This window comes from Callospermophilus lateralis, chromosome 16 (genome assembly GCF_048772815.1).
Source record: "Callospermophilus lateralis isolate mCalLat2 chromosome 16, mCalLat2.hap1, whole genome shotgun sequence".
NCBI classification, from domain to species: Eukaryota; Metazoa; Chordata; class Mammalia; order Rodentia; family Sciuridae; genus Callospermophilus; species Callospermophilus lateralis.
Window position 1 is genome coordinate 22,820,115 of NC_135320.1, and position 13,093 is coordinate 22,833,207.

General features: G+C 34.0%; 1 protein-coding gene across 1 annotated transcript in view; it reads right to left on the reverse strand.

Annotated features, from left to right (window-relative positions):
* Prex2 (phosphatidylinositol-3,4,5-trisphosphate dependent Rac exchange factor 2) overlaps nt 1-13,093 on the reverse strand; it is a 272,774-nt gene that overhangs the window by 69,073 nt on the left and 190,608 nt on the right. The window contains exons 32-34 of the mRNA XM_076836448.1: nt 9,589-9,806; nt 6,577-6,679; nt 182-325 (exon numbers count right to left, since the gene is read on the reverse strand). Of these exons, the coding sequence (XP_076692563.1) occupies nt 182-325; nt 6,577-6,679; nt 9,589-9,806 (465 nt within the window). The remainder of the gene's footprint in view (nt 1-181; nt 326-6,576; nt 6,680-9,588; nt 9,807-13,093) is intronic.

Genomic DNA, 13,093 nt, shown 5'->3' on the forward strand with positions numbered 1-13,093 from the left:
GATAAATATTTAAATCACAAATGATTCCTTCCCACAGTAAGTATGCCCTGAAGCAAATATATTACCTAAATACTATAAGAATTTTCAAATTAATGAAAAAAATCTTGATGTTAAAATTAATTTGAAAAATTGATAAACAGCAAATAATTTAGTCTGTGAAGCATACAAAGGAAAAGTTTACCTTGTGCAAAAAGAACAGGATGAATTTTAAACCCTCCTCCATTTTTCAACCTTTGGGGCAGTTGTTCAAAATGGTAACTATCAATGTAGAAATAAACCTTCAGAGCTTGCCGGCTTCCTTCCACTTGATATGTAAGAGGAACATCTAAAAGGACAATGAATGTTATATTACTTTCTAAGCTCAGAATATGCTATATAGGATATTTGGATTATTTAAGGTAGGTATTTTTAACCTTTACAAAGAATCCTGATAAGTAATACAATAAATACTAGTACTTATTGTAATACTAGTAAGTAATACAATAAAAGTGTTCACATGTATCAAGTTCAGGTTAGACATAAAATATTGTTCAGTAAAAGTATATTGAATCAGATTCTAATTAGCTAAAACAACCAATTTATGACTGTACCCACATATAAAAATTTGTAATAGGAAACTTCGTTATACTTCAACATACCAGATGTCTCACTTAACTAAATGAGGAGTTCAGCTACACATGGTTTGGATTCAAAATCTCCCAGTGCAGCTGCCTCATTCATATTTGAGACAAAATGAGTCCTTGGGGTATATTTCTTAAGTAGTATGCAAGGAATTGAGTACATAGCAACCATTAACAAAATTAGCATGGATTTTGTCAGCTCCATTCCCTGAGCACCAGATCAAAAATAAATCATCCTCTACTGATACTCTATAGTCATTTAAAATTATCTGTCCAAATTGTAGCTACTTCCAAAGATCCCAAATTTAATTACTTTATGAAAAATCAACTATTTGAAAAGCTGAAATGTTATAAGTTTTAACAATGCTATTATAATTCCTCTTCATTTTATGATCTTATCCATGACAAATATTTATACCTTGTTAAAAAAGAATGTGAAAATCTTCCTAAAAAGCTAAAATAATCAAACTATCTTGTTAGAAATCAAGGGCTAAATGTAGTAGGCATTTAATACATGTTATTAATTCAATATTTGTTACTTATAACCTGCTTCTTGAAATATGAATGAAATGAAACTAGAATTCAAGGTCAAACAGCATCTATGATCATAGAGTCCAAACTCCTTATTAAATTTTATCTATTTGCTTCTTCTTATCAATAAAAGAGATATTACATGAACCTTTACATTTATTATGCCACATAATAATGAATATTACCTTTTTTTTTTAAAGAAAGATAGAAAGGCATAAGTTTTGTAAAGAGAGAAAGTTTCTTGGTGAAGGGGTTGCAAATGAATAGCATTTTAATGATTGGGAAAATTTTTTCTTTTTTTTCCAGGTTTCTAAAATAAAAAATAAATGATGGACGGACACTGAAAAAAACACAGATTTATATACATACTAAATATTTGTATCTTCTAGCTCTCCTTTCATACACTGTCATATATAGTTTAAATTATGTTAAATTTCATATATACTCGCTGGTATCAACATTAACACTGACTCATAATGGCGATGGGGGGTGGGGGGAGCATTGGAGGAATGGAGGAATTTTAGATAGGGCAAAAGGGAGGGAGAGAAGAGGAGGGGGCATAGGGCTAGGAATGATGGAGGAATGAGTTAGACATCAATATTCTAAGTGCATATATAAGACACGAATGGTGTGAAAATACTTTGTGTACAACCAGTGTCTTGAAAACATGTGCTCTATATGTGTGATATGAAATGAACTGCATTCTGCCATCGTGTATAACAAATCAGAATAACTAAAATTAAAAAAAAAATTAAAAAGAACTACCCTATGTCCATGGTTAGAGACTTAATGTCAAGATATCATTTCTTTCCAACTTGATCTATTACTTTAATGCAATACATGATAAAAATTCTAAGTTATTTCATGGAAACTGACAAAATGATTTTAAAGGTTAAAAGGAGGAGCAAAAGACCCAGAGTAGCCAACACATTATTTAAGAATAGAATTGGAGGACAGACACTACCTGGCATCAGGATTTCTATAAAGCTACAGAAATCAAGATAGTGTGATATTGACAAAGAATAGAAAAACAGACCAATGAAACCCAGAAACAGAAAGCCCTAAAATATAGACTCATGTAAATACAGTCAATTTATCTTTGAAGAAAAGACCAAAAGTAAAATGATGGAATGAACATAGTCTTTTAAAAAAAAATGGTTCTGGAACAACTAAACATCTACTTGCAGAATCTAGACACTGAGCTTACTGCCTTCCCCAAATTAACTCAAAATGGATCAGAGATCTAAAAGTAAAATTCAGAACTACATAAATCCTAGAAGATGGTGTAGGAGAACATCTGGATGATCCTGTGTATGATAATTCCATTTTAAAAAAAAAACTAACAGAATAATCAATAAAAGAACTGAAAAGGGGCCCTCATTAAAACTTAAAACTTCTGCTTTGTAAAAATAATGTCTAAAAATAATGTCAACAGACTAGGAGAAAATATTTAGAAAGACACATTTGATAAAGGACTGTCATCCAAAATACACAAAGAATATATAAAACTCAAAAATAAAAAAAATTTTTTTCAAAAACACTTTTGAAAATTATTGACTTTTACTTGTAGCAATTTATCTGTGGTGAAAAAAAAAACTCTGTCATTAGGATTAATGATTAAAAGTTCAAAACCATTTTTTTTTTTTTAATATGGAAAAGTTCTGTGGTCAGATCAATGAAAGGAATGACCCTTAGATGAATTTCAACAAACAGTGCCATCCCATCTCCGCAAACATGGCACCCAACCACTGAGTGGGCCAGTCAGTTTTATAAGTCTTTTGACTTTGAACTTCTTAGCTCCCTCTGACAGTATTGCCCTTTCCTAACTCTCAAAAAGGGTTGGATCTTTTTAGAAAGCCTTCTCTGGTCACCATTTAAAGGGCCACCTCACCCTGTCTCATTCTTTTTCTTTATATATATGCTATTTCCTTCATAGGATTTATCAGAGTCCTATCTTTGTAGTTGATATCTTATTCATGTCTCCCAACTAGGCTGTCACCTAACGAATAAGTAGTCATGTTATGAAGAAGGAGAACATCTGGATGATCCTCCAGGACAATAATAAAAAATGTCTAATTCATCATATCTACACCTCCAGGCATGGTGCTTGGCCCATACAGGCATAGTAGGGGCTCAAAAATATTCTTTCTCCTAGTATTATGGTTTGGATAGGAGATGAGCTCCAAAAGCTCATGGTGAGACTATATAAGAATGTTCAGAGGTTAAATTATTAGATAATTAGAGCTATAACCTTATCAGTAGATTAATCCACTTATATGGATAAGTTGAGCAATAACTGTAGGTAGGTAGGGTATGGCTGGAAGAAATAGGTCACTAGAGATGTGGCTTTAGGGTTTACATTTTGTCCCTGGTGAACAGATGCCTCTTCCTCGCTGCTTTCTGGCTATCATGCCCTGAGCTTCCTTCCTCCACCACACCCTTCCACCATGATGTTCTGACTCATCTTGAGCCCAGAACGATGGAGTTGATAGACCGTGGATTGAGACCTCTGAAACTGTGAGCCAAAAGTAAACTTCCTTCTCAAAGTTGTTCTTCTAGGGTATATTCATCACAGAAATGGAAAGTTGACTAAAAACACCTAGAAATTAATTATTATAAAATTATCTGTTTCACCATTGAAAAGGAGAAGAACTGCTATCAGTATTTCTTTTAAAAAATGCAGACATTCCACAAAATAAATTTAATTCTATACAATCTAATCATTTGGCTAGTATATTCCCCCTTCACTATATTTCATGGGCAGTACCTTGTACTTTCCTTATCCCTGAAGTGGCAAAGTGCCCATTTATTCCTTTGTGTCTTTCACTAGTCTCTAAGCTCCAGGCCAATATGGACTTGTTTTATTATCATTATATTCCTAGAACTTAGCGTAGCACTTGGTGGTAGTGGGGGTGGTGGTTTTGTGTGTGTGTGTGCGTGTGTGTGTGTGTGTGTGTGTATAAAAATTATTTCCTCAATAAAAATAAGATGTCTTCAATCTAGACTTCTTGGCATGCCATAATTCTTGGCATAATGTTTGGCATGCCATAATTCTTCTAAATTTCGCAATTCTCTAATACAAAAATAAAAAAATAAAACTATTGGTGAAGCTATAAATATAGCTTTTGGGGAAAAAAAGTCAGGGAAATAAAGTAAGGAGAGACTTAAACACTTAACTGTATTACAATGAGCCACATATGATGCTAGAGGATTTGAAACACTATCTTATTTCAGCCTCTCAACACTGTGAATTAGGGGAAGCTAATGTTCTCATGTTTGCAGATAAAAATGGAGCCAGGATTCCAACTCAGGTTTCTCAAGTTCAAAGTCAATTGTTTCTTTACACCTTTATGCTTCCTCCTTTCTACACCCACTACTCCCTTCACAGACAAGCAGTCCATTACTACCCATTTGCATGATGCAGAATTTATTAGTCCATCTAACTCTTCTGTTTTTACATGTATAGAGACGTGAAACTGTGCGATGAATGATAAAACTCTAGTTTCCTTATACTACTTACATAAGACTTGGCGATCCCTGGGTTTTGAATAATTCTCTACTCTCCTGAGCCAACATAAAATGAGAACTACGTTCTTATCATCACTTTTTGATATTTGCTTGGAATATTTACTCATGTAGCACTGAAACTAGCTCTACCTTAGAGAACTATTTTCAGAAGTCAAGATAGTGCTTTGAGGAAATACACACAAACATATATTGCTGAATATGTATTACAAAGCTTGTTACAGATACAGCTACATTCATATACAACCATTACTTTCATCTTCTCGGTTATCTTTAATATTTAGCACATGTTCCAATGTGCCAGTGTTAAGGCTCTTACAGTGGGTTTATAACAAGTAAGTGTTTTATCGAGCATATGATATTCATTCTTCCATGGCTCCACAGACCCCTTGCCAATAAAGTCACATTAGAATCACAGAAAACAGTACTTCTGTGAGTTCTTCAGGCAAAACTTTAAAAACATATTAGATCAAAAATCATAGTCATCTCTGCCTTCAACAAAAGTGTGCCTATGTTATTGAAGTAAACCAAAATACATCCTATTCTATATATATATATTCACAGATGATCACACAATTGGTTCAAATAATGCCCCTTGTCATATTCTCTCTTGAATATAACCTGCATTTCCAACTTTGTACATCATGTTCTGATTCTCTTGTCCACTATTAGAAACACAACTTTAGTTTTGTTTTCTCTCTACTTTCTTAAAATAATATAAACAGCACTGACATTTTTTTTTTTTTCCATCTCTACAGCTATCTTTGAGGCCAAGTCACCATGATCTCTCACCCTAGTCATTCAGTGTGTAGCTAACTCTTCCCCGGGCTTCTGTTTCCTAGTCCTAGGAATGATCTATTCAACACAGCAGCCAGAGGCAGCCTTTTGCTATGTAAAGCCAAATCCTATTGTTCTCAATGGCTTGGTTGGAAAGGCAAACCTCTTCCCAGGGAGGGATGAGTACTGCATGGTCTGCTCTCTCCCTCTCTGATCCTCTCTGCTCTCTTATACCCACGCAGGCCTGCTTGCTCATCTGAGAGCACGCCATATACATTCCCACCTCGGAGGAGTCTAATGTGTGTGGGATACCCCGCTCCCAATATCTGCATGACTTGTACCCTCCACCCTGTCAGGGTTCTGTTCTCCTTAATAAGACTTCACTCACTGCCCTATTCTTTGTGACTTCTCATCTACTCAATCATCTTTTTCCTTTATTCCCTTTTATTATTACCTTCTAATTCATTATAAAATCAACTTGTTCATTTGACTTTCCCCACTTGAAAAATAAATCCAATGAGCTACAATAACTTAGTTCTCTCTTGAGTCTAACACCTAGAAAATTCTTGGCAAGAAGTAGGCATTCAAGAAACTTGTGATGAACAAATGAAAGAATAATTGTCATTCTTAAATAAGATCATGGATTCAGTGAGCCTCTACTGAGTCCCTATTTATTGTACTAGACCTTCAAAAAAGGTGAAAAATAACCTTTTCCAGCCTGAAGAGGCTTACATCTTTATCACAACATGGGGGTGGGGGGGGTCCTGACACTTATGAAAAAATAAGGAGGCACACACAAAAAAATAACAAACTATGGAAGATTCCTTGAACTGATAAATCCATTTTAAACCAATGCATGACAATGTTGAAACAGTATATGAATGATCATGACTTGCAAAAACTAGAAAATGTGAACATTAAACTGCAGGTATTGCTACTTTTCTGAATGTATAACTTCTAAATTACTGCTTTTGTCAGGTTTAGTGATAGAAAATTGCTAAATCAAAAGGGGGCTTTTCATTCCTTCAATTCATAAAGTAACTATACAAGATATTAATATCAAAGATATAGCATATGCTATTGTCTGGTGCTGAAGAAATTCTACAAACACATAATTACTTACTTGCAACCAGTGGTTCCTCTTCTGATGGTTTAAAGTAAAATGAAACCTTTTCCAAATCAAATAGTGCAACCAGTGTATCTTCTAGCATGGCTTGTTCATCAGTCTACAAAGAAAGAAAAACAATATGACAAAATAGAATGCAATGTAATGTAAGATGCCATGACATAATGTAAATCTGGATGAAACATAGCTTAATTTGTGCTTCATTTACATGCAAAATATTATCAATTCATCCTTAAGACCTTCCTGACCAAAATGAGATTAACAAGTTCCAGAAAGTTACACATTCCTTTTATGATTTTATATTTTTTCATTTTCTCTGTTGTTTAAAATGGTTATACACACATTTTTTTCAGCCTATTTTGTAGCTAGACTGTTATCATGTTGATTTCATTTACAAATAAATTCACAGACCATGACATTTGACTCTTAGTTTCTAAAGTCTCATAAAAATAACAGCTGACAAGCAAAAGTAAAATTTTATTTTAAAACCACATTATATAACAGCTATCCTATTTTATAATGGGATAATTTATTCACTGTTCAATTTGCTGTTTATTAGAACTGTGATAAAAGCAATTTCCACATATGTATATATATATATATATTTGTCTCGCAAAGAGCTTGGGGGCAGGAATTATTTTTGCTTAACTGTCTTTCTGGGGATTTAGTCTAGAATCTTGTAAATATTTAATCCAATTTCTTTTAACCATTTGTCTCATTCTTACAACTTATAATTTTCAAGCTGTGGCAGCTAAGACCAGATACACTCATCCTATCAGTGTGACTCTTAACAATATCACCATGCTATCAGATTCTGGCCTTCCTATTAGCAGTTTAATGCATTCTCTATAGGGTCTTTTAATAGTTTCATAATAAAAATATAATTAACCTTACCACACACAACTTTTAAGAGTTCCCTTAATGATGTATATGAACCTTTTGAAAAACCAGCACAACATGTTTTAAACAACAGTTTAATATGTTAGTATAAGCTCTTACCATATTTTGGTACAACATTTGTAGAGGGTAAAGGAGGTGATAAGAAATTTTCATTGTATGAAAAACAATCAGTAAGGCAACCCCAGATTTCAAAGAAGTACAATACAGATGCAAATAGGTTGAGAAAATTGTCACCTTTGCACTCTTGGGTATTACCTAGGGGTAGAATTTCTGGATAATACAGAAACTCTATGTTTACCATTTTGAGGAACTGGCAAACTGTTTTCCCAATAGTTGTGCTATTTCATATTCTCATGATCAATTTATGAGGATCACAGTCTGTCCATATCCTCACCAACACTTGTTATTATCTGCCTTATGGATTACAACCACATCCATAGCACAGGTAATATAATCTTTCTTCATAGTTTGAGTTGCATTTCCCCAATGGCTAATGATGGTGATCATCTTTTCATGTTCTTATTGCCATTTCAAATCCTTTGCCCAATTTTAAATTTGTCTTTTTACTGTTGAGTTATAAGGGTTCTTCATGTATTGTAGACTAGGTCATTGCTTAGTTATATGATTGTAAAATTTTCTCCTAATCCTCGAGAATGCAAATAAAATTAAGTTTTGCTTTAAAAGTAGCAACATCTAATTAGATGATGAGAGTTTTAAAGTAAAGAGAATGGTAAATCTCATTCATTTACTCATTCCTTTAACAAATATTTAATGTGATAGGAAGTGAGCTTCCTATCAGAAATTAATTTACATTTGACAAACAATGACTAATTTTTATTTTGTTTTAAAACACTTTTCCAAAAGTACTTTATTTCAAATTAACCAAATAAAAAAAAAATCAATCACCTGTAATCTACCTACTTGGGAGGCTTAGACATAAAAGGATTGCAAGTTTGAGGCCAGCCTGAGCAACTTAGTGAAATTATCTCAAAAGAAAATAAAAAGGACTGGGAATGTAGCTCAGTGAAGAATAGATACCTAGCAGGCACAAGGTCCTTGGTTTAGTCCTCCAGTACCACAAATAAGTAAAAATAAATCACCCACATGGAGTGCACAGATTCTTTTCAAATAATCTACTTAGTTACTTTGAAGTACACTGAGATGGACTTCTTTCCCCATTATTCCAGAATCTCCTATAGCTGCGCAGTCAGCAATCACCTTGTTATCCTCAACATCACCCAAAGCATTATTTTTATGTATAACTTCATACATATTTATTTAAAAACTCAACCTTGTTACTTAGTAGCTACATTTTATATGTATGCTTTAATGAATGAAATAGGATTCCCTACTGAAAATCACAATCCCTTTTAATATGCACCTGAGATTCATATGTAAAAGTGAACATCTATGCCTTTAAACATCATGACCATTATCACAATCACAGAAAGTACAAATGAAAATAAAAAAACCCTCCAAATTTAGCACGGTTTTATTTTTCAAATATTTCAAAATGCTTTCTTCCTATCCAGTGTGGATGCACAAACATGGCCAATTCTATTGCAGTTAGCACAGGGCTCTTAGATTCAAAGGGCAAATGTGATACAGAAAAACCACAATTTCTTTTAACACATGCAAATTCTAAACAGATCATCAGACAGCACACATGCATGTGACTTGTCTGAGCTCCTCTATGAAGTACTCTCCTGATTATCAATCTTAATGGGAATTCAGATTTCACAGTGGGCTGTTTCTTCTGGACTAGATAAGGGAATTACAGTAGAAAGAACCTCGTTTTACTTGATGACCACTTTTAGTCAGTGCTTAGGGACAGAAGAAGCAGTAGCACATGGAGGCATTCTCAGCTCTCAGCAGCCACAGAAAAGAGATTTAAAAATCAGAAAGAAAAAAAAAAGGAATATATTTTACATACTTATTAAAACTTGAATGACCATGGAAAAATGTGACCTTATATAAAGTAGCTAATGGCAGCTGAGGTACTAACGAAGGAGAGAATGAGTGGGAAATGATTAACCACTTCATATTTGGGAACATGCAATAATGTATCTTACAGTTGATATAGACAGCCAGAGTCCTGTGATTCCTTACCAAGTTTGGTGATAGAAGTGACTGAAAGTGAAAGAGAACACCTGCATTTGCTATCTGGTCCAGCCACCTTCTGCTGGCTTCCCATGTTTCCATCTCATTTTCCTTGCTGTTGTCAAACATCTGGTTTAAGGCTGCCATGAGCTGCTCAGAGAAGGCACAGACGGTGGCCACTAGACTTTGGCAGAAAACCATGTCTCTCCGGAGCTGTGTCTGACTGACTGTGAGTTAAGAGAACACAACGACAGCTTTGAGAAAAAATGTCACAGATGGAGAAAATGAATACATTAAGCATCTACTTTGCATTGACGGGTATTTCATCTTTTTTTTCCCCTGTACTGGGGATTGAACTCAGAAGCACTCTACCAATGAGCTACATCCCCAGCTTTTTGTATTTTTTTATTTTGAGACAGGGTCTCATTAAGTTGCTCAGGCTGGCCTTGAACTTGCCAACCTCCTGCCTCAGACTCTCGAGTAGCTGGGATTTACAGGCAAGCATGATCACACCTGTCTACTGGTATTACATCTCTCCATCAAACTCATGCCAAGGAAAAACTGAATTTGGACTCTATGAATGAGTACACACATTTTACCAAATATATTTTTTGGCAAATTTTAAACACCAAAAAAAGTTAGGAATATTAAAATTGCTTTATAAAGTTTATATTGTGACTTTATTCTGCAATTGTTAAATTGTTTTTATAAATGTTTAATATAAATGTTCATTTATCTATATTTTCTTTACCTGTGGAACACAATTTGCCTTTGTTAAAATATGATGTTATTAATATTGTTTAAAAAATAATTATCTACTAAACCTATCCTAATATTAGTGCATAATGCATATGAGCAAAGGTTATTTGCTGTTCAATTATTTGTATTAATAAGCAAATCTGTATCTCCTAAATCTAGTTAGTCCATCAGTTACAAATATGGTCAAATATATAGGAGACAAATTCTTACATTTGTTTGACAAAAGTAACAGATTTACAGTTTTACCATGAACTGATTTTTACTCCAAGATACACACACATATATACACTTATATCTTAGATATAGAAGCCTTTTCCTGCATTTGACTGGATTTTTGGGTGACCCATTTGATGGTATGTCTGCTCTGTGAATTGCCATTCTTGAGCTAGTTTTCTTTCAAACGAAAAGAAACTTATCCAGAATTTGTGTCTATGGGTAAACACATATATACGACCTGTATAAACATCAAGCCAAACATTATGCACATTGAAAAATCACACATACTAGAAGAAAAACACAGGGAAAAATAATCTCCCAAAAGTATATTGAATATTTCAAGGGCTTATAGAACCTTCTTGAACAAAGAAGCATTGTCAATATTTGTGTATAACTGAGATAAATACTGCCTTACTCAGTGCCAAGTTCTTGAATTATTGACAAAGAGACATAATTTTAAGATGTTTACCAAGAACCCTGAACATCTGTTTTTAATAACCACGAAAAGCAAGTGTACACATAACGTATCTGTGGTAAATTTTATTCAGTTTCATCATTAGTAATACCTAGAAATTCTAGAGTAACACTCCAGAAATTTTTATTAGAAATGCATTAACCATTAAAAATATTCCTTTAGTAGATTGAACGGCGTTTTGAAGTATATGAATGGCAGTTCCATATGATTCACCTTCCTAATGCAACCCACATATGTTAGACATTTCCCTTAAGTGGTTCTAAACCATTTGTTCCTTGCTACCAGATGGGAAAGAGTGTTTTGCAGGTAAAAAATACAAAAATGTCTAAACTAGGAATTAGTATTTTCGAATTCTCAATTATCAAAAAAACCAAATGCCTATTTTGTTGGGTACAATTTCTATAAAGAGTAGGTATTCAATAAATGTTTACAAAATGAGTAAATGGAAATAACAAACCAAAGGAGCTAATAAATAAATAAAATGAAAATGTATTAATTAATCCTCTATGTTCCTAAAATCTCTGGATTTAGTTGGACTTAGGAAGGAAATTCATATAGCTTGTTAGTTCAAATGTGCAGCTAGAGTACTGAGGTCTAAGAAACCAAAGAAGTAAAAATTTCCCTAGCTCTTCTTTTTACATTCTTACTTTTCAGTTGTCCTATACTAGAGCAGAAATTCTGAGTGAGATTTTAAAACTATTTCAGAAGCTTTGCAGAAATGTTCTCTTATAACTTGAAAATAATTTAATAAAAATATAATTTGAAAGAAATTCCTGATATCAAGAGTGGGAAGCCAGAGTCTAGAGAAGGAGGGCTCTGGTTCCATTGTGAGCTTTAGCGGAGATCCCCAGGTTTAATATCTTGGCCATGAGTAGAAATAATTATCTCTAAATTGTGTTTGAGAAGAAATTCTCAAACTACTTCTTTTTTAATGTTAAAAAGAATATATAGATGTTACACTACTCCCTACATGCGAGTAAGCCAAATTGAAATTTTCACTCAACCTTATTACTGAATTGGAACTGATTTCAATTAATGTTCACTAGCCTTGCCAATAGGCAAAAGTTGATAACTCTATATTTATTCATTAATTCGAATGTTTAACCCTGAATACCCCACAGGAATCAAACATTGCACCAATACACTTGAGGTATAGAGAAGTCTAAGTTTGGATACTGGCCATGAGAACTCAATGAAAGAAGAAAAACTTTTATGTAAATCTCCAGACCCCTCTTCCCCCTGGGTATAAAGTTCAAAGAATTTCTAAAATCTTCCTTCAAAGTAAGAATTCTTAGGCAAGAGCTACCTCTGAACACTGCAGTCAATAAACCTGCTTCCTGAAAATTCCTCAGGTGTCCAACTTCTTCTGTCCTATTTCAACAATGGATCTGAAAGCTGCCAGAACAGGGGTGCACAGATCTGTCCTCTGAGTCACAAAGTTCTGCCTCACATTCTTCAACATCAAATATACTTATTAAATGCACTCTACAGCCCATATTTTCTCTCTAGGTTTCCTCTGGCATCAGGCTGTCCTGTCCTCTCCACCTAGCAAACATTAAGTCTTTCTTCAAAAGTCAACTCTCTGAACTAGTGAAACTCATTGAAATACTAGAACAGTCTGTCTCCCTATGTGAAACCTCCCTTCTTTCCATGAAGCACCTTGAACTTCTTTTGTCACCACACACCAGGGGCATCCCTGGCAGATGGCTGACCACACAGCATTCACAAAGTCCATTTACATATATATGTCCTCCATGGGATCATCACTACACCAAGGCCTGTGGGTTATGCTCATGGGTTTTAGATGCACATAATCTCTACATAACTACCCACTTTAAAGCACATCATCTTGGGTCATGGATCCCTATATATAAAATGGGGTTCATTCTTACTTTTTAGGTCTGCAATAAAGATAAATGAGATTAAAATCATTTAAATCACTTAAAGTGAAATTGGGTAGACTTATCATTGTGATTCCCCTTTCTCCAGAATAGAGCAGTGCCTGACACTGAGTCGATGCTTAGTTTTATTCTTGAGTGGAGAAGAAATACTATGAAAAACAAA